General features: G+C 48.1%; 2 protein-coding genes across 2 annotated transcripts in view; both read right to left on the reverse strand.

Moving 5' to 3' along the window:
- Window positions 1-14,059, reverse strand: part of LOC128771047 (anoctamin-1-like) — a 61,429-nt gene extending 47,370 nt beyond the window's left edge. Inside the window, exons 1-3 of the mRNA XM_053886156.1 lie at window positions 13,747-14,059; window positions 13,227-13,324; window positions 10,742-10,845 (exon numbers count right to left, since the gene is read on the reverse strand). The gene's annotated coding sequence lies outside the window, so the exon portion shown is untranslated. The remainder of the gene's footprint in view (window positions 1-10,741; window positions 10,846-13,226; window positions 13,325-13,746) is intronic.
- A 145-nt stretch (window positions 14,060-14,204) lies between these two features.
- Window positions 14,205-18,570, reverse strand: dnajc24 (DnaJ (Hsp40) homolog, subfamily C, member 24). The gene is made up of 5 exons (XM_053886165.1): window positions 18,497-18,570; window positions 17,597-17,703; window positions 17,276-17,411; window positions 16,458-16,526; window positions 14,205-16,377 (listed from the first exon to the last, which is right to left on the reverse strand). Exons 2-5 carry the CDS (start codon window positions 17,696-17,698, stop codon window positions 16,211-16,213), a joined length of 474 nt encoding a protein of 157 aa, XP_053742140.1. The 5' UTR covers window positions 17,699-17,703; window positions 18,497-18,570; the 3' UTR covers window positions 14,205-16,210.
- Between the last annotated feature and the right edge of the window lie 2,259 nt (window positions 18,571-20,829).

A 20,829-nucleotide genomic window follows, 5' to 3' on the forward strand; every position in this document is an offset into this window, starting at 1 on the left:
GCTTTATTTAGGGGTTAAATAGAGCCGTCTGTCTGCTGTGTCTCATGTCTCTGAACAGTTGACTTGAACTATGGAGCAGTCTGGACACATTTCCGAGATGTGTCCAGACTGAAATCATGTTAATAGAGGCTCCCTGGATTAAAAATAAGTTTAAAACTGCGATCGTAAACTAAGGTCCACCACACTCTCCAGAACTGTCACACGTCGGTGTCGGCCGCGGAGCTGGGGAGCGCGGCGCACCGTCATGAAAGTCCAATGCAGCGAGTGTGCCATGTTTTTATCGAATTTATGGTGAGATGCAGAATTGTCATCGTGGAGACTGTGTTGGCAGTATATCGGGTACGATAAGTTATCGCCCTTCCTTAGTCGGCAGGTAGACTTGCTCACTCCCATAGCAACGAACGCGGGACCAGAGTTGGAGGGGATGAGGCCCAGGTACCGTCCTGACATTTACAAAGCACAGCAGCATCAGGTTTGTCACGTGTTCACCACAGACACTGGCAAGAAGAGGAACATATGCGACTTCTCCATCGTATAGAAGGTTATTAGACATCATCGACCGAGTTTAAGTCACAAAACTCTTAGTCGGACAAAGGTAATAAGTCAGTTTTCTGGGCCGTCATGTGACCGCAGTCAGAGTCAGAATTGGGAGAACTGCAAGGCTCTTGGAAGTGGACCACGAGGAGACAGAAAAGGGGATTGAAAGGGTGGATTGAGCACTCGTGTGATGAAGCCACTGGAGCCAAGGCACTATGAGGGACGAATTGAGAAGTTCACTTCAGGAATGTGTCATTCACACAACCCCCTTGATTCCACCTTATGTGTTACGAAGGCTAAGTGCCTGTGTCCAAAATTAGGATGCAATGTTGATTTTTACCAAGAAAAAGTGACTGAAAATTGGATCGACAGTGGTGCCTCGGTTTTCAAACGTCTCGGAATTCTAACAGAAATTTCTAGATTTTTTTGCTTCGGATTTCGAACGATTTCGAAATCCAGAACTCGAAGGACCCGAAATAAGCCGGAAAAAACATAACGCGCACGGACCGATCAGCCGACCCACGAGGCACTTTGTTATTGTGTATAACGCAGCCTCTGTATGCAGTCGTGTCCCGTTAGCTCCATTTACTGGCTGTTTCTTTTTCATATTGAGGTGTAAAACCTTTCCTGTCTCCACACTGGACCGTGGTAGAGTGTCACAGGGGAGGTGCTGGAGCGCTCACTCCAGGGTTTGATGTCCTGTTGTGGGCTGGAGCTGGGACAGGGATGAGGCGAGTCTGGGACAGAGCCTGACTTGGTTTATGACTTTGTCACAGCCAAACTGCACAGAAGCGCACATTCAGAGCTGGACACGCACCGGGCACCTCTTCCCTTCTGGAGAGACCTCACTCACTCGGCAACCCCTCCCACATGCAGCGGCCACACACATAGAGGAACAGCCACCTGCAGCAGACGCTCTACATTCACTCCTACAAAAGCCTGTTTTAAGGCTTGGAACGCATTAGTTCTTTTTCCATTAATTGTAATGGGAAAAATCCATTCAGATTGCGAACAATTCGCTTCTCGAACGGCCGTCTGGAACGGATTGTGGTCGAGAACTGAGGTGCCACTGTACTTAGGCTTCCATGAACTCCCCTCATCACGTCACTTCTGGGACAGTTCAGAAATCCAGTCCGACCTGGTGGACATGCTCTCAACTGCCCCAGCACTCATATGACACAGGCGATTCTGGGGGAAACGATGGGTTAAAATGCCTCGAAACTCTCCGTCTTTTCTAGCGTGAACTGCTTCCTCATTGGTGCAGATTTTCTTATGTGTTCTGATTCATGCTGAAAGTTTAAATCAAGATCTGATCGTACAGAAGCGAATGAAAAATCCTTCACCTTCATGTCCTCCTTCACTATTATCCTCATCGGTTGGCGTTGTCTTATTCATCTCCAACACCTGCTCCAACACCACCTTGCTCCGCCACATGAATGAGTGAAAGAGTGCACGAACATCATCGGAAAAAATCCCCTGCTTATGTCATGACGGTGAGCTGCCACCGTGAGTCACTACAGCAACAGACCAGGGGTGAGGACACCCTGGAAAGGTGGTGGAGAACAAACAACCGCACGTATTGCATGTACAGTTTATCGAACTTGACTTTCTGCTAATTACGACTGCGTTCAGAGAAACTCAACTGAGTCTGATGACATCACACACATGAACAGTCCGACTTGCTCGACACAAACACCCATCCGTCCGTTCAGACTCCACTCGCTGCCGCGATCCAACAGCTGCTAATTTCATCACACAAACAAAAATCATTTACATTTTAATTAAAAATGATCATTGTGTTGATCATTAACATCCTAATGACGAACATTTGCATAGTAATCACAGCGGGATGCTATTGTGACGGAGCAGCGTTCTGCCTTTTCATGGACAAATAAAGAGACGGAGGGAAGAAACGGAGCGACAGGATGAAACCCGTGCGGCAGATGGAGTCAGTTCTCTGCCTGATTCTCTTTGACGTCTCTATTTCACGTTGGTACTCGTGGGCCCGGGTGAATAAGCGCGCATTGTGCGGCAGCCTCAGATAACAGACTCTGCGACGACAATAGGAGCTTGTCAGCTGTCACTACCTTGTCAGTGATTTTGCAGCCAAAACCTTCACTGACTCAAACGTCCCGTGTTGAGAACACAAGCGCACGAGTCTCAATTATGAGCAGAGAACTCTGGACCAGGTAACAGCGCACTCAGAGACGCCAGCCCACAATAGATGGGATAATTACACTAATTTGTCGATGATCCCCAACTCCAAAGGAGCCTGTCCCGGGTCAGTTTAAAGCTAAAACGGATAAGTATCCAGCAGACGGCGATGTTGCAATAGCAACTACCAACGCAATTGCAACCATTCCTGCGAGTTCTGAGGCACCGCAAATTCCTCACTGCGACTTTCCAGTCACTTTCACCGCGTCCCGCCCTCTACGCGGCATGTGCAGCATCATATTCCCTCGCTCCTTGTTGAGATGAGTCATGTGCGATGCCAAGCGCTCTCATTTACCCACAAATATTGCCGCCAAGGGTCGTGATTCGGAAGTGAAGGATCCTGAATCCATTCCTAAATGTCTAAATTCCCATGGATGGAAATGTAGAATACACAGAAGTAAGTCTCGTGCAGCATCACCCAAACACTAAAGTATATGGGTCGGACGTAAACAAAGATGGCCGACCTCCAGATCCATCTCTCTCCAGGCTGTTTCTGACCCTCTACATCCCGACCCTGTGGAACACATCAGCAGCACCTGTTTTCATTGGCTGCTGAACAACTCCGCTCACACACACCTTTACCTCTCTGACTCCGCCCATCCAAACCTCCGTCAGGCTCCGCCCTCATGAGGAGCTCTGGCATTAAACAACGAGCACACATTACACACTGTCAGCCTGGAAACCACTCACGGAACATCATCAAAAAGATTCACTTATTTTATCAGTCTTTGTCAGTTTTATGTAGCATGTAGGTTTATTTATTTATTTATGTTGTGTGTGTTCTTTGCACTTAAAACACTGTTAAAAAACCACTGCAGCCTGGAGCTTTTTATAGGCTGAAAACGGACACTAGTTTTATACAAGCTCACTTGCAAAGCTCCTTATTTCCCGTCATGTAGCATATTTTGGAGCTCAAGACAGAGACTGTTGTTTTGTCCTTGACTGTTGATCCTTGTGTTGGCCAGCGACACCATTAAGCTTACTGGGAGCTCTGCGGACTAAAACACAAGGTGGAAATAAGTTATCGACGATGACGTGTTTTATGTTTACAGCATGAAAACAGCTCAATTGTGAACTGCTCACTGACAGTTACTGACATCCAAAATTCATAATCTGGTCAACTTACAACTTCCAACGGTTTTGCATTTGGGGGAAGCTACTGTTATGTTATTGTTGATTAACATGAATATACAGAAAAAACTACTACATGCACTGATAATTATTATTATGACATATATTTATTTTCTTCTATTGATTCCCAGAGATGATGGAACCCACTTTGGGGCCAGTGATGAGACGCATGTCATCAACCAATAAGACGTTTGAATGATTGATCACTTTCAGCTCGGTATGTTTTTGAACAGTGGGAGGAATCCAGAGTTGCTAACTGAGAGTTGCCTAAATGTAATTTAGCCGTTAAGTCAGAGAATAAACTTGTTCTTTTTGAATTTTGGTGAAGCTGTGAATGTCAACAAAGTGATGCATGAAAACATCACTGGCCCAGAAAGTATATCCAGATTTGTCGAGAGGTTTTGCTGAGTCGTCGTCCAGGAGCGTCCAAACGGTTTTAAGCCTGAGTGAATGATGAGCAAATCCCTGGCGGTAAACAGCTCCACCTGTCGTGGACTTCACCTGATAAAACCAAAACAGGCTACTCCAAGTCGCAGCGTCATTTGAGTTGTGCGAACATGGTTTTCATTGTAAGATCAACAGATCAAGGAATTTCATGTATCAGTGTGGATGACAAAAAAAACTGAGGAGCGAGGCTGAGGGCCGCGGAAAACCCGATCAAGAGACGGCGGACTTTGGACCAGGCGGTAAGAGTCAGAGGTGTTGACTTTTATTTTCTAATCCAAGAAGCTTGAGATGAGTAAACATCCCATCACAAATCAAGTCTGAATATAAGCGATGGCTCTCTGGTTGCAGAGTCGAGTGAGCGCAAACAGACGGGCCCTACAGTCGGGAATCAATTCAGTCGCCACAAACAATTGAAGAGATATTTAAGCGAGTGAATGTGGTGATCAGCTTGACGTGTCAATCCAAGTCATGAGCCCGGCATTGTGAGGGACGGTGCTCTCAGTCGTCTGGGGGACAAAAGAAGGGACCGGCTGCTCTGCACATCAAATGTAGAGGTCAAACTGATCCACGTATCCAATGGAGGGGCCCGGCCCAGGCCACAGATCACACAAGGAGGCCGGGCCGGGCCACACACTGGCCACATTCAGGGCTGATCTGGGCTCTAGACGGGCAACACACAGACGGGCGGACTTACATCACCTCTGGCAGCACAAGTGCTCCTTCTCCTCCGTGGCTTTGCTCCTTTTCTTACCTCGGTGTACAATCTTCTTATGCCACAATAGCATGGAGGATCCTTTTGGGCCACAATGCCGTTGCGGCCGCAGCATGGCCAATCCCGTCCCGCCACAAAGCACAACATTCTCTGCTGCTCAGCTTCAATTAGCTGTGCTCTGATACATCTCAATACGGCCTCGGAACAATTTAAATATGGCTCAAAACATCTCAATTCAAGCTCAGTGCTCCTGAATGCGCCGTCAATGCCGCAGCCCTGCGTCTTAATACGGCTCAGTACATCTCAATGCAGCGGCAGCTGATCTAAATACAACCTCCGCGTCCGTCTGCGGGTCCATTCAGAGGCCGGGATTCATACCTGCGGCCTTCAGTGGCGAGCTCGGCTTGTTACCGCCGCAGATGAATGAGTGACAGAATGGGCAGAATTCCAGTCGGGATTGTCAGTCAAGAGTTCAGCTTGACTCATAACGTCAGGGGTTAACTCTGACTTAACAAACTGAATGGCTGTCAGAGCGGGATAGATGAAGCTTGTCCACCGGCCGTCCCCTGAAAATGACCAACACTGTCTGCCAGTGCTGCGACTTTACTCTCACTCCCGTGTTTACTGTCCTCTCCAGCCGCTCAATGGCAGCGTCAACACTGGGCGCAAGCTCATAATCCTCCAGTCCATTTGGCGTCGTCGTCCTCTCTGAACGGACGGCTTGACCCAAACCAAACAAGAAACCAACCGTCTAATCAAATAAAGGTGTCGCGATGTACTCCCAAAATCTTCTGGGTCAATAAGGGACCGTTACCCCAAATGATCCCTTAGTGAAGTCGGACGACCGTTCTGGAGTCTTTTGTTGAGCCATGCAGAAGGCGAGAAAAGACCGGGACAACATCTAAACGCATGGTAGCACAAACAAAGCCTGCTTCACCGCTTCTTAACTGGATCTAAACAGTATCTTCAGAGGAGGCCGGAAATAAAGCGTTAATCTCGAAACGAAACCAGATGAATACAACAAGTGGCTGAAGAATGACGCTGGCTCACGGCAGAATAAAGTTTTAAAGCTCTGAGACAGACACAAACCCTTGAGCCGCAGAGGACTCCAGACAGTTTTTGTCAAGATTTTGCCCCGACTCAACCGACGACGGCAAACACGGATTATTGTATCTCCTGAAGACGACCGTAGCTGACAATTCTGAGTGTAAATTTGTCGCGATATTCACAATCTTAAATCTTCGTGCTTGTGCTAGAGCCGACTGCTCCCAACTTGAACAATGACATGGAACAGAACGCAGCCTATGGAGCCCCTTTACACAGCGGTGACTGCGACTGAAGCCGATATCTTTCCGTTCGTTTGCGCTGCACCGTAATCGGAGCCGGCTGAATGAAGCATCAGACGAAGAACCCTAACTCTGTGTGTTCTCCACATATGTAGAAAATGGACAATGACTCCCATAGTTGTGCCACAATCAGAACCAACCGGCATCATGAGCTCTGGTACTGATCGACCCGCGTAGCGCTGTATTTCGATCCAGCATTTCAACAAGTGTCAGAGAAGTGTCAGGAGTCCCATCGACTCCTGGATCAAAGATCCTCCAGACTTGTGTCTTACACCAGAATAAATGACGCCTGCCTCGGGACTGTTCGTGGACCAGAACCTCTCCAGAAGGAGTGAATTCAAAGGGGACTGGATTAGTCGGGTCATAAAGGTCGCTCACTAATTAGCAATGCTAAGTTAAGGAGTGTCAGGGCCAAACTTCAGTGAGCACCGAGGGGGGCACCGAGAGACTCAAAACATCGTAGTACTGTCTACAAATACTATGAAAATATTCCAATAAACAATACAGTGGAACACTCCAAAATTTGGACTTCCAGAATTTGGAATTTTGGGAAAACTTTGCCACTAAATTTGAACAAATTCTGTTATTCTGATGTACCTCATTTGGAACGAAGCATTAGTGGTGAGGAGTGGCAAGTGGACGAAGGACGGATACGACTGGTTGTCCGACTGTTCGCTGATGTTTGTGGGAGAGATTTCCGCTTGAAAACCTGCACTTGTTGCTGGACACTCAGCCCAGTTCCATAGGTGACAATCGAGTCAGACCCAAAATTGAGGAAGTGGCGCTGAATCTTGAAGCCAAGCTGCGCGGAAATGAGGCTAGAGCCGAGCCTAGAGTGAAGCACCTGAGACGACTTCACCGCTGATTTAACACAGTCTTTGTGTTTCATTCTGAAGTTACTGGAAGCACTTCTGCTCCCACTTGCCTGGTAATTCACTTTCCAATGCATCAAGGGGTTTTTTATGATCCGATCAGCCGAACAATCGTTCCCCTTGCTCTGAGGCTCACTTTAAATATGTGTATTTACATGCCTGACAATGTGCCACTGTGGAGGCCGGTGCATGGAGGGGGGTGAAGGGGGGGTGGGGGGCGTTTGGAGGTCCCGGTCTCCAATACATCCCTGCACATCAGGGCCGCCGGCGACCCACACTCACAAAGAATGTTTCCTGAAGCAAACCACACCTGTTATCCAGGTTATAAACAACATAACTGAGAAGCGTCCTCACTGAAAACCGAAGCAGAACATCACCGACGAGTGCAGAACCGAAGAACGGAGGTGCAGGAATGATGACACGGTGACACATTCATTTGCACCTCCCCACCTCCCCCTCCACACACCTACGCTCAACAATTAAAACCGTCATTACAGAGATGGAGCGCTCATCAACAAATGGACGGGATTTGATCGCAAGATTAAAAAAAAAAAAATCAACAAATCCTTCAGCTGGAAAACTGCACATCGACTTTCATATCAGGGAGAAAGACGCGGGGGTGGGGGGGCGCCGATGATCAGCAGAGAAATGAAGTGGATGAATACATGATCAATAGCTGTTAAATCACAGCCAGGGGGCGACGAAGAGGAGGCTTCAATACGACAGTCAAAAATCAGAAGGGAAAAATAACCAGACAGAAAAGGTATGGCGAATCAAATGGGCATCTGAGGGGGATTAAACACTGAGACGGACTCGATTATCAGCTGAGATTACATCACCTTTCATGTTGCTAGTCCACAGGATACAAGGATTGTACTACTGCAATACAAGACATCAGACGCAGACAAATGCTGAGACCCAGTTCCCAGTTGGGCAACACGTCAGTTATCGAGGTCGGAAAACATGATGGCGACGACCACGAAGGCTCTTCTCAAACCTGCGACCCACTTCATGATAGATAAGCGCTAGGTTTACAACCATTCATTCTAAACTTCTACGTCCTGTTTACATTCGGGGAAGCCATCTTGGATTACGAACTCAGGGTTGTGAGGATTCTCCCACCTTCCGACCTGGACAGCGACGTAACTACTAACGTTGAACACTGTTGAATACTGGCGTCACACTAGCAATAAGTAATGTGTGAATTTCATGACAAAGCAGGTATGTGTTTTCATCATGAGAATATCGGCCAGGCCTGAGTGATATGGCCTACAAATAACATCTCAGATGTTTTGGCAAAAAAAAACCATTTTCACTTGATTTTTTTTATTCTCTTATCACTTATTTCAGGACGAAAGTTTAATTTTAATTAGTTTAATTAAAAAACACAAATATACACCAACTAAAGAGAAAAAAACTTGAATTTAGGTGGGAATGTAAACATGCTGATCATATAGTACCAACAGCCAAACATGTTAAACTCCTTTAAAAATAACGGAAGACATCGATATCGACAGTTCACCACACACACACATTAGGCTTGTATCGAAATTAAGGTCATCACACAGTTCTGATGTAATAAGCTGTGATTTCACATGTCAAGCATTTTTATATACATTTATTATTATTATATTATATTTATATTTTCCTGAGCTCCTTTATAGGAAAGCCACTCCTTTGACTCCTCTTTCTGCAGTCCAGCGTTCAGTGACACGAGGAGCGTTTGGTTTATTCACCACATTTAAACTTGTGTGTGAGCAATTGTTGTGATGCACTGAGCCACATCCAAATAAGCAACAGTTTTCGGAACATCTCCAACAAACAACAGCCACTGCTGTTGTGCGTCAGAACGCAGAATCAGCGTCTGCTCCTGTGAGGTTCTGATGTCAGAACGCCTCATACTGAGAGCAGGTTTCACTGAACTGCGGTGAATATGAGCGCCCCCTGTCCGTGAAAACAGCGGGTCGAACTCACTCGCTGACAGAAGCAGTTTCACCACATGTTTTTAGGAGGGAGCGCAGTGTGTGTCTTGTTGTTAGCAGTAGCCACGTTGCCACAGAGCGGCAGGGATATCTACGAAAGCTCCAGAGGGCAACTGTCGTGTGAGTAAAAAAAAAATTTTTTTTATTGTCCACCAACAAAAAATCCAAAACCAATTGATCGCCCAGGCCATATATCGGCATGTCGGATATTCATCCCATACGTCGACTTTATTTCTACTCCATTAATGCCAAACAACTGCAGCAATTGTGAAGGCGACACAACGCCACTGTCCTGAGAGTCTTTGGCGCTCAAGTGTCTGTTATTGATCCTCATAAAGGGCCGAGGGCCCACCGGGCCGCAGATACCGGCCGCCTCCATAAGAGGCTTTGGATGTTTAGTCCCCGAACAATACACAACAGTAGAGCATGAAGACGCCTCAAACAAGTGTTGCCGTGAATGCGGGGGCTCTGGTGGGGTGAGGGACGTCCAGTAAGAGGCTTTGGGTGAATACAAGGCGTCGGTACAAAGGGCTGGGAGACAGAGAGCTGATGAAGATGTCCAGCCCACCCTGGAAACTTAAAAGCTTGACCTGCGACAAAAGACCGCGGCGCTGTGATCGAGTGTGTGTATAGAGGCTCACACAGGGCCGGTCTAACCTGGGGACCTGCGTGATTAGTGATCATTACTGAGGTCAGCCCCGGCCTTAATGCCCGAGAGGCAGAAGAATCACGGCCCTGCAGACAGAGAAGCGCTTTCATACCTTTCATGTCTGGCCTGAAGGTGTGTGTGGCTGAAGGGCGGACCACTGACACACAACAGGTTTGCACACAAAACGGTTCAATCCGAACATGATCATCATCATCATCATGAAGTTTTCATATCAAACTGAGCTTTCTAGGACCCAAGTATGTCCACAGAAACATGAAAGGAACATCAAAGGAAACAGGGTGAATAGTTTGAAAACAGCTACACGCTGAGAGCAGCCAGCGGTTTCTCTTTTTTTTATGTCATGACAACAACTTTTCTCGCCAGGGATTGTTTTCTCCTGACAATAAATTGAATTATTTTCCAGTCTGATGTTTGTGCGCTGGTTTATGCGACGGCCCTGAACTCAGTCTACAAAGCTGCCACAGTCGTGTACAAGATGACAAGTGAGGGAGTAGAGTTTGTGGAGAGGAGAGACTCTGTTAGACCAAGAATTCTGGAGATGGAGGAGAGGAAGACAACAGTGAGGGTCATGAAGATGGATGTGTGATGGATGCGATGTGGAGAAGGCTGGGTTGCTGTGGTGAGACAGTCTCATCTGATGCAACACTATTCTGGTCCTATGACGCTGGAAACTCACTGAATTCTTCTGTCAATCGGCATCACTCATCATCCATGCAATACTAGGTATTCCATGACACAGTTTCAGTGCATACACAAGGGACAAGAGTTCCAAACAGCATGGTGATCTATTACCTAAACCTAATGTAATATAATGTGAAAACAGTGGTTACCTGGATGTGACTTCAGTTCAATGCAGATTTGTAGAGCGGTCCAATGACTGTCGTCCAGCTTTGGGTTTTAAGTGAAGAACGTCTACACCACCAGAGATGAAAATCTGTGAAGAGCAGCGCACAGATTGTTTTACTTTCCAAGGTGTTTCAAAGTCCCTGCAGGCATCAGAACCTTTGGGTCCGACAACATTAACCCATCACCGCGGCGCTTCAAACAGGCTCAGGACGGTTCAGAAAAACACAGCAGGACACAGGTGGACAGAGCAACGAGGAGCTCGATGAGTTCACCACACTGAATCACATCTCTTGTGATCAAGAACCATATTTAATCTATATACACGTAAACAAACCAAAACCTTGTGAAATGACATCAAACCACGTGATCATCGCAAAGACATTTGTCGTTGAAAATTCCAACCAGCAGCAGAAGCAGGTGCAAGTCATATTACTTTTACCAGAAAGAAATACGCTTGATGCAAACTGAAAAGCTGAATAAAATAAAATAATAAAACCATGTCTAAATATCATAACAGATAAATAATATATTTTATTTAAACTCCAAAAAAGATACTGTATAAGTACAGCTGTCAAGTCAATTCAGTGACACACCACCATTACGTATTACAACTGAACGTCTCATGGCCCAAAGGTGTAAAACTAAAAAACTTCAAGCGGCCCTCTAGGAGGCGCTCGCGGCCCAACCATGGGCCTCGGCCCTGTGGTTAAGAATCACTCTCCTAGACAAGTGTTTTTTCAGCCATGAAACACTTAGTTCACTGTAAAAATTCTGAGGCTCATGACCACCAAAGGAACCACGGCCAAAGTGCAAGTGTGTGCAGTCGGACCTCCTATAGAGAATCCCTTTTAATCTGTGAAAACTGTAGACACGTGCTGATTTTGGCACCATACTGTATTTGCAGGAACACATTTACATTTATTTTAAATAACAGTTTGACAATTATTATAATGACTATGGAGTGTGAAGGTGTGTGATCATGTTCATCAGGTTTAAAAACAACTGGAAGCTTCGCCTTCTTCGCCGCGAGTGTGTGAGGGAAGCAAAAAACACTGGTCTAGACGAAGTGGCTCAGGGTGCCGGGGCTCAGTGGCTCACAGGACGGAGAGGCAGAGACTCATGCCACACTCGCGCCTCATGAGCAGCTCCTTCACACACAACTGCAGAGGCTTCAGGACAACAAGCTCCTCCACCACGACGCTCAGCATCTGAGGACCAAGATCAGGTGGACAGAAGTGGAGTGGGCGGAGCGCCGCGGCTGAAACTTGAGTCTCCGGCTTTTTGGAAAAGTTATTTCTCTAATTGCACAACACAAACACACAGCGTGGTGATCATTCAGCACGTTAGTACAGTTGTTTTCTCCGAGGTCTCTGAGGAAGAAACTGACACACTCGGAGGCCCCATGAGGCTCCACCATGTTTCAGCCTGCAGCAACACACACACAGGGACAAACAACGCGCTGGATCTGGGCCCCTCTGAGCCGCCGGTTGCTACAGCGACGGGCATGTCAAAACACTCCCCGGCGCTGGACCAGACATCATTATCCTGTCAAGCGGCTGAAGAGGCTCTCGCCAGAAATACTGCCGTTTCACTGCTCCTCGGAAAATCACGATTCACACTTCTGCTCGACAGTGACCTCCTCTGACACATAAAAGTTGGAGCCTCTGCCACACCACACGTTCGTGGACTTGAAAAAAACTGCTTCCTGCAGGTGAACGTTGAGTGGCGCTCTGATTTATGCACCAGGTTCCACCTGTTTATCGCTCCAGGTGGTGACAGAGAGGTGTGACGCCGTGAACCAAATTAAATAAGTGACTCCAGAGGCGGCAACACAACAACTGCACTTTGAAGCCAGACTCAACACTGCATCAAACTGTACACTCAAGTCCAGGGGTCGGAACCTTTCTCACGGAGAGCCAAAGCCACCACATATCTTAAAACAGGATTCCCTGAGAGCCACATATTTTTCATACTTATGACAAATGAATGGAAAAGTATGACAACAAGGAGCAGCGTGGATCAACTGAAAAAGGGAGGATGAAGAAAACATCTCTTGAAAGAGGGAAAATAAGACATTAGCAAAGACACAGACGCAGTAAATCTGCAGAGTCGCCAGAAAGAGATATGAATAATCCGGAAAAAAAATTATAATAAAAGAAAAATCTGATTAAACATGTGCATCTAAATAGAATTAGCAAGGGACAAAATCAATATTGTCATTAGCAATTTAAGAATAATACAAAATAAACTCTTTTAAAGTGGCAATGTGGGGAAAAGTCCTAAGGAACAATACTATATATAGTTGGAAATAATAATAAAAAAAGACTAAATAATAAATATATCTTCCTCATAAAAATTGTGAAAAGGTTGTCATAAAAAAATAATATGTTTCTTTAGCACCCGGATTATCAGATGCACACACTCAGCAGAACAAACACGGCTGACAAACACGGCCTCTCTGTGTCTCACCTGAAGCTTCGCGCGACACCTCCATCAACCTCAGGTTCGAACAAAGAGCCGCAGAGCATGGACTCAGTCCTGCTGCTGTCAGATGTTGGAATCCTCTTCTATCAGATAAAAGAGACGGCATCTGCAAGTGGAACACCAAGGTTAGATCTGGAGAGGAGATCAGGTGAGAACAAGCGGCAGCACTATCATGAAGGACGGAAATATAGGAGGAAGAGATGGATGGATACATGCCAGCAGGCTGGACGGAAGGGTATAACAATAACAATAAAGCTTTATTTATACAGCACTTTTTGACAGGCAGAACAGTGAAGAATGTTTGGACGGCTATGTCTCCAGTGAAGGAGAACTGAGAAAAACTTTGGAAGATGCCTCATAAATGCAAACCTACAAGAGGCCCCTCCCCTTCAGGGTCAGAGGTTGTCACTCACAGAGCTCTCTGGAACACCGCTGGACCGCTGCTCGGACTCAGACCTTCAACTGTCTTTTCATGGAAGAGTGAAGGACAGAAGTAAATACAAACCTGGCTGAGAAGGTCAGAGTGGCAGCCTCACAGAAAGAAGGCTGAGGAAGCACTCAGGCTGAAGTGGGTTCGTGCCTCTTCTCTCTGTTCCTGAGTGAGCGTCGCTCTGGTTTCCTCCCACAGTCCAACACTCTCTGAAGGACCCCAACAATGCAACCAACTGCAGAAAACAAATGATAGCAAAGCTTCTCACACGGGCTGCTGTCTTCTGGCTCAGCTCTTTCTTGCATCTTGCAGAGGATGATATGTGACCCCGGGAAGGACCTCATCCTCAAGCAGGACAGGACAAGCATTTTCCTGAGTCAAGGGCAGAATCCCCAACATTCACCTGCAGCAGACCAAATACAGGACAGCCGTGATTATGCATCCACATATTTCTATACAGCTCGACTTCATGAGTGAGGCACGACGCCGTTTGCCTGGGCTTTATTGTACACAGGGACTTATTGAGCATATTTTAGACCACCCTCTGCTGTAGGGATTACGCCAGTCACAATGCTTGATCACAGTTGAACTCTAACCAAAGCGAGATACGGTTATGTTAGATAATAAACGTTAGCATTATGAGCTATTGTTATACTGCTAATAAAGTCTGTCGCTTGACAAAATAAAAGCGCAACTATGTTCACTTCCTTCATGTACGTAATACATTTGTAAAAAAAATCACTCAGCGAACACTTGGCCTCGGCTTTAGATTTGTTTCCCGTACAAGTCAGAGATTCCGACGATCCGATTCTTACCATTCAGTTGAAAGACCTCTTCATTCATGCTGTAGACTTGTTAGACATTGACCGAAAACGATTATTTCAGGTTCTTAAAGCCTTTATTCCTGACAATTAAACGCGTCAGCATCATATTCTTTACCAACAGTAATTGATGAAGTTATTTTACTGAACAGAAGAGCTGAGGACTGGGGTGGATGGTGGGGGGGAGAAAGTGATCTGAAGCGCTGTAATTGCAGGTGGTTTGTTGCGGAGAGAGATGTTGGATCACCGCGCGCCTCACGTCGCGGCTCCCGCAGCCCCTCATTTCACCATCAGCTGTCACCCCCCACCGTCCCCCGGCTCAATCACAATGTCTTCACTGCTGACCGGCGCGGTAGAAATCATTAGCGGAGGACTCAGACAATAGCAGGCCGCACCTCCTCCCCCCCGGGGCCGAGGGCCTCAGATATGAAGGGCTCCGTGGATTAGAGGGACGAAGCGAGCTTCTGTCAGCCGTGACCTTTCCAGGCGGACTGACCAGAGCCAGAGAGCGGAGTCATTACCACGGTGCTCTCCTTTGTCTGTCTGCCGCCGTCCCGCTGGGGGGAGAATGGCTCCGTCATTTAGGGCAACCCGTTCCCAACCTGTGGGTCGGGACCCCTGTGGAGGTCAGCAGATGATTTTGTAAGGTCACATCCACACAAATGATTAGCCATTTGGCCTTCATCTGCATGTGCTAACTAGGTATTACCCACGCCTCACCGCGTTTGCGTCATGCCTTATATTGACTCCACTTTTCCAGCGTCTTTTCCTGGTCATAATCATGCCAATCTAGGCCCAGAAAGGACCCAGGTCACTGAGACACAAGTCCACAGACTGTCCTCTGGTCGACCCTGTTTGAGTCTCAACTGTCTTCTCCTGGAGGAGCAGAGGGTCTAGTCCGTGTCCCTCCTGGATGACTGAGCTTCTCCAGACGGAGAAAACTTTGCTCTTTGGGTCAAAACAAAGCTGGTGTCCACAGGTGAGAGGAGGAATTCTGGCTCAGCTCTTTCCTCATGAGTCTTCATTGCTGAGGAGCTCAAAACATTCCTCAGAACTTCCCGCTCCAACCATGATCCCAGAATCAGAGCAGCTGATCCTCTTCCTGGTCCAAGAGCCGTCCATTCAGGCTCAGGAAGTCGTGGCTCAAGGTGTTGACATCGGACGTGCAGGTCTGGAGCGCAGGAGCTGACATGACGTCCCCAAAACTATAATAAAATCATGCAAAAGGCATGGCAACAGTCATTTAAAATAAATAAATCATGAGGTATTTTTGCCGTTTTCCCACCTTTCTGGAGACATTTTTAAACAAATACATTTCCTGCCAAAATCGTTTGTCGGTAGCTGCAGTTGTTCACAGATAAAAAATACATTCCACGGGGCTTTTGACTGAGCGCAGTTGGGCTTTGGCTGCGGTTCCTTTGGTTGTGAGCCTCAGGATTCTGTGTGTCGTGGCTTGAAAAAGGTTGGAAAACACTGGTCTGTCAGTCTGGTTGTGAGTGGCACACCAAGCTTCAGTAGCTGGTCATCAGGGAGTCAAGCGCAGACGGGCAGCGCCAGGATCCCCGGGTGAGGAGTCACAGTGGGGTCACAGCGCGTCGCTCCAGTGTCACACTGAACCAGCTCAGGAGGAGTCAGGGGGCTTCACCTCCACCAGGATCAAACATCTCCAGGTGGGAGCAGAGCGGGACCTGACTCACAAACCTCTCCCTCCAACAGGGTCAGCTGGGCGCCAACACCACGTCCAGGCTGAGCGAACACGTGTCGCAGCACACCACCACCTGCATCCCCTCGCCGCCGTCACGTCCCGCTCTCTCCGCCTCCACCTCCTCCGCCGTGATGCTGAACACACCTCCGCAGCGGCAGACGTACGTGTGCACCTGCTCCTCTGCACACACACACACAAGCGAAGCTCCGGCTCAGGCAGGCAGGTGAGTCAGAGACGGTCTTGTGTGTGTGTGTATGTACCTGCGTCCCAGCTCATGTCCTCCAGAGAGACCGACCCGTCCACCGGCCATTCCTGAGTCAGCTCCTGAGCTGGAGAGAAAACTCAACATGTGAGAAGCCATATCATTATGACCACCTTGGTCAGCAATGCCAGTTATGAGGGCACTAGGTGATCGCCCCCTAGAGGCCTCCAAGTGAAGACCAGTTCAAAGGAGAACATGTTTCTCCAAACCCTAAAACAATTTCACGTAAAGACGGAGAAAATAAGGAGCGTAAAGCAACTAGATCTGGTCTGTGGTCAGGTCGCGGGGGCAGCAGTTTGAGCGCAGGGGTCCAGACTCTCCAGAAACCAGGGGTGTTCAGAGGCGTTGGACTGAGAGAGGGGCGCTGGGTCTGGCCCGGGGCCTCCACCCAGGTGCCATTGAATAACAATGAGGAAATTTTCAAAAGCAAAAGAGAGTATGTCAAAAACAGGACGGACGAAAAAATAACTTAAGAAGCCCACAATATAAAGGAAAGAAAAGTGTTTAAACAATAAAACAGATTTTCTCCGGCGAGTCTCAGTAGCTGCCGCGGCGGCGCTTGGCTCTCCCGCTGGGACGCCTGGGCGCAGCGCTCTGGATTGACAGGTGAGCGGGGAGATGTTCACACTCCGTTTAACAGCCGACTCCTGAGGAAACAGTCATTATCAGGTCGCACCCGATGACACTGATAATGACTTTGAACTATGAATAATTAGATCCTGGCGTGTGGCGCTCTTAATTAGCGGCAGGCCGAACCATCCATTTCAGCGAGGGGGCACCTCAAGGCTCCACTTTAGGCCCCGTGTTGTTTCGTACCTCTCCTCTGCTGGTCGTAGCGCCTCCTGGAGCTCTCGTCACTCAGGACCCTCCAGGCCGCCTCCAGCTGCTGGAACCTGCTCACACCACGCTCAGTTTCAGCAGGGGTCGCTCCTCCGAGTCGGTCCGGGTGGTGCTGGCAAGCAACGAAAAACAAAACAATCATAGACACCAAAAAACAAACAAACCATATTGCTGCTTATCAAGTGTAGAGGCGAGTCAGAGTCAAGGGTATTCTGTTTCCATCCACAGAATCTGCAGCGGAAACCAGAGGAGGAGGGAAACCTTCGGGCGGTGCTGGAGACAGGTGGGCGTGTTTACCTGCAGGGCCAGTTTCTGGTACCGCTGCCGGAGCTGCTGGGCCGAGTCAGATGGACTCGCACCCAGAACGGCATACAAGTCCTCCTGGGCTGCCTCACACATCGCCCCTGCAGACAGACACCAGACACCCGCAGGGTCTCAAACTCAGAGATTCATGCCGCGCCGTAGCTTTTGTCAGGAAACATATCCATGACTTAAAACAGAAAACAATATGACACTTTTCATTGTGTAACATTTGGAGGCAGAAGTGCTACATTTCCACAGTGCTTGGTTACAAGGTTGAGAGTAAGTGAAGGTTGATCTCCCTCTCAACCACTTTGAAACAGGACAGCAGCTCTCTGCAGGAGGAAGAGACAGTGACAGACTGTGACCACCTTGGACAGAAAATGACCCAAGAAAAAGAAGGTTTCTGCTTCCAGAACACCGCTTGATGTGGAGAAATCAACATGGGTTCATCTCGGGCGTGTTACTGCTTCATGATGAACCACGTTTTCATTCATTTCTATACTTTTTTTTTTTCACTTAACCATAAAAACAAAACTACTCTATTGAACATTAAACCATAAAAACTAACATTTAAATGAAAAAGAAATGACAAATGATTTTGTTTTGTTGCTAACTGCGGTTCGACTGAATACAGGCATAAAACAATTCAATAACCACAGTAAGCCTTTCACCTTTATAATGTGGCTGGACCAGGTTTAGCTGAATATGCATCACCATGTGTCTCATACACAAATGTGTCTTTATGGGTCTCACAAAAAAGTGTTAGATTTCATCAGTTCAAGGAAACTTCAGCTCGCCAATGTCACAGACGACCAACATAAACATACTAACGTGGTTTCAAATATAATCCATAAACAAAGTCACCACACAGTAAAACACGTTAATATTCAGTACCTCAACGAGAAACGTGTGGACAAGCGGAAAACAACACGCGGTCCCACATTAATATGGATCCCCTAGAAACATGGAATAAATCCGTTCCGCGTCCGACGCTGCGAGCTTCCGGTTTCATTTCAGAATAAAACCGTTTTTACTTTTAATAGAACTCATGCATATTTACTAAAAACAGCCGCGACAGCGACTTTCAGTGTGATGTTTTAACCATCAGAGCGACTGCACTGAAATATTTGAGAGTCTTCATCTGGTCACAGGGATTCTCAAACAAAGGCTCGCGCGCTTTCTGGAAACACCGAGTGTCCGACAGTAAACAGGAAGTGTCGAGGTCTGCCCGCGCTACTGGCGCGTGAGTGGCACCTGTCATCGCCTCCCGGCGACACGGTCGCAGCTCCCTCAGACCGAGTGAGGAAGGTCTGGAGGAAGCGGGGGGAAAAGAGCAACGGCGCGCGACCCCGCGGCGGGAGCCCCGCCCCCGCCCAGCAGAGCAGACCCGCTAATTGAAAAGGGAAAAGGCGGGACGCGGTGGCGCGGCGACACCTGCGCTGCACCCGCTTCCTGTCTGTCACTCGCTCGTTCGCTCCTTCATTCGTTCGTCATTTGGGGTGAATTAAGGCTCAATTAGTCCGGTGGCTAAATATTCACTGTCAAATTAGAGCGCGTGCACAGAACCTGACCGGGAGTCTTTACCCGCTCTTTGTGAAGCCACGTGTCACGGGTGTTGGCGAGGGTGACCACGTGTTCCCCACCCCTCAGAGACTGGGGCCCAAACCTGGTCCCTCGGAGCCAAACCTGGACCGAGTCATGGTGCCTCAGAACCAAACCTGGACCGAGTCATGGTGCCTCAGACCCAAACCTGGACCGAGTCATGGTCCCTCAGAACCAAACCTGGACCGAGTCATGGTCCCTCAGAACCAAACCTGGACCGACTCATGGTGCCTCAGACCCAAACCTGGACCGAGTCATGGTCCCTCAGAACCAAACCTGGACCGACTCATGGTGCCTCAGAACCAAACCTGGACCGAGTCATGGTGCCTCAGAACCAAACCTGGACCGACTCATGGTGCCTCAGACCCAAACCTGGACCGAGTCATGGTCCCTCAGAACCAAACCTGGACCGACTCATGGTGCCTCAGAACCAAACCTGGACCAACTCATTGTGCCTCAGAACCAAACCTGGACCGAGTCATGGTGCCTCAGAACCAAACCTGGACCGAGTCATGGTCCCTCAGAACCAAACCTGGACCGAGTCATGGTGCCTCAGAACCAAACCTGGACCGACTCATGGTGCCTCAGACCCAAACCTGGACCGAGTCATGGTCCATCAGAACTCGAATGGTACGTTACACCTCACATGACTTGTAGTCCAGACAGAGACTTTGAGGGCCCGAGAGTGAGTCCAGACAAGTGACAAGACTGAGACCAAACAAATACAGACTCTAGTCATATAGAACCACACATTCGGTTTCAGTCTCAGGCCCTCAAAGTCTTGGTGTAGCACTTGGTCTCTGTCTTGGATTAGGTGGTCTCAACTATGGCACCAGTGCTTTGGTAACACACTGCTCGGACCAGAGTGGTCGTTGGTCGGTTTCCCATCTGCAAGCTGAGGACCAAGTCTGCTGGAGCTGGAATCAGGCGGCCGAGGGAAGGGGCAGACCTGTGCAGCTGGAGACAAAGAAGGCAAGCTGAAATTCCTGGGACCAAGTCCGAGTTGATAGGAGGATGAACAGATTCAGATACAAAGAACAAGACTCCGGACCAGGTCTCAGACCGAGTCATAGTCCAGAGACATGAAGACTGGTCTCAGAACGGAGACAGTCCCGGTGGCAACGATTATATTCAGGTTCATTTAAGTCTGGGTCACAAAATCTAGTCTTCTGTAGCGATGACTTGGAGGAGGTTCAGGAACCCTGAGGGGTCAAAACACGAGGGACGAGTCATTCTGGGTCACCATAGCAACAACATCCGACCACCAGACAAGAGGGAGATTTCAGGATTGGAGACGCACGTGAGCAGGAGTCAGGAGCAAAACTCAAGGTTTGGACGACTCTTTTACGAGTCTCCAGGAGTCGGCATCGACACACACGAAGACTGGTCTGACTGTGACCGATACACGGAGACACGAGAGACTCAGCTGGGGACTGACTTGCTCGAGTCTCACATGAAGAGCCTGGAAACTACAATTTCAGAAAGTCTCGTGTTAATGACTTCAGTGAGGTGTGTGTGTGTGTGTGTGTGTGTTCAGGCTAGCACTCGGTGAAGTGGAGCAGCTGTTCATTAGAAACGTGTGAGTTGAAGTAACAACACAGACAATGATAAGTCTGAGGCTCATT

The sequence above is a fragment of the Synchiropus splendidus genome, chromosome 14, assembly GCF_027744825.2.
Source record: "Synchiropus splendidus isolate RoL2022-P1 chromosome 14, RoL_Sspl_1.0, whole genome shotgun sequence".
Classification (NCBI taxonomy): Eukaryota; Metazoa; Chordata; class Actinopteri; order Syngnathiformes; family Callionymidae; genus Synchiropus; species Synchiropus splendidus.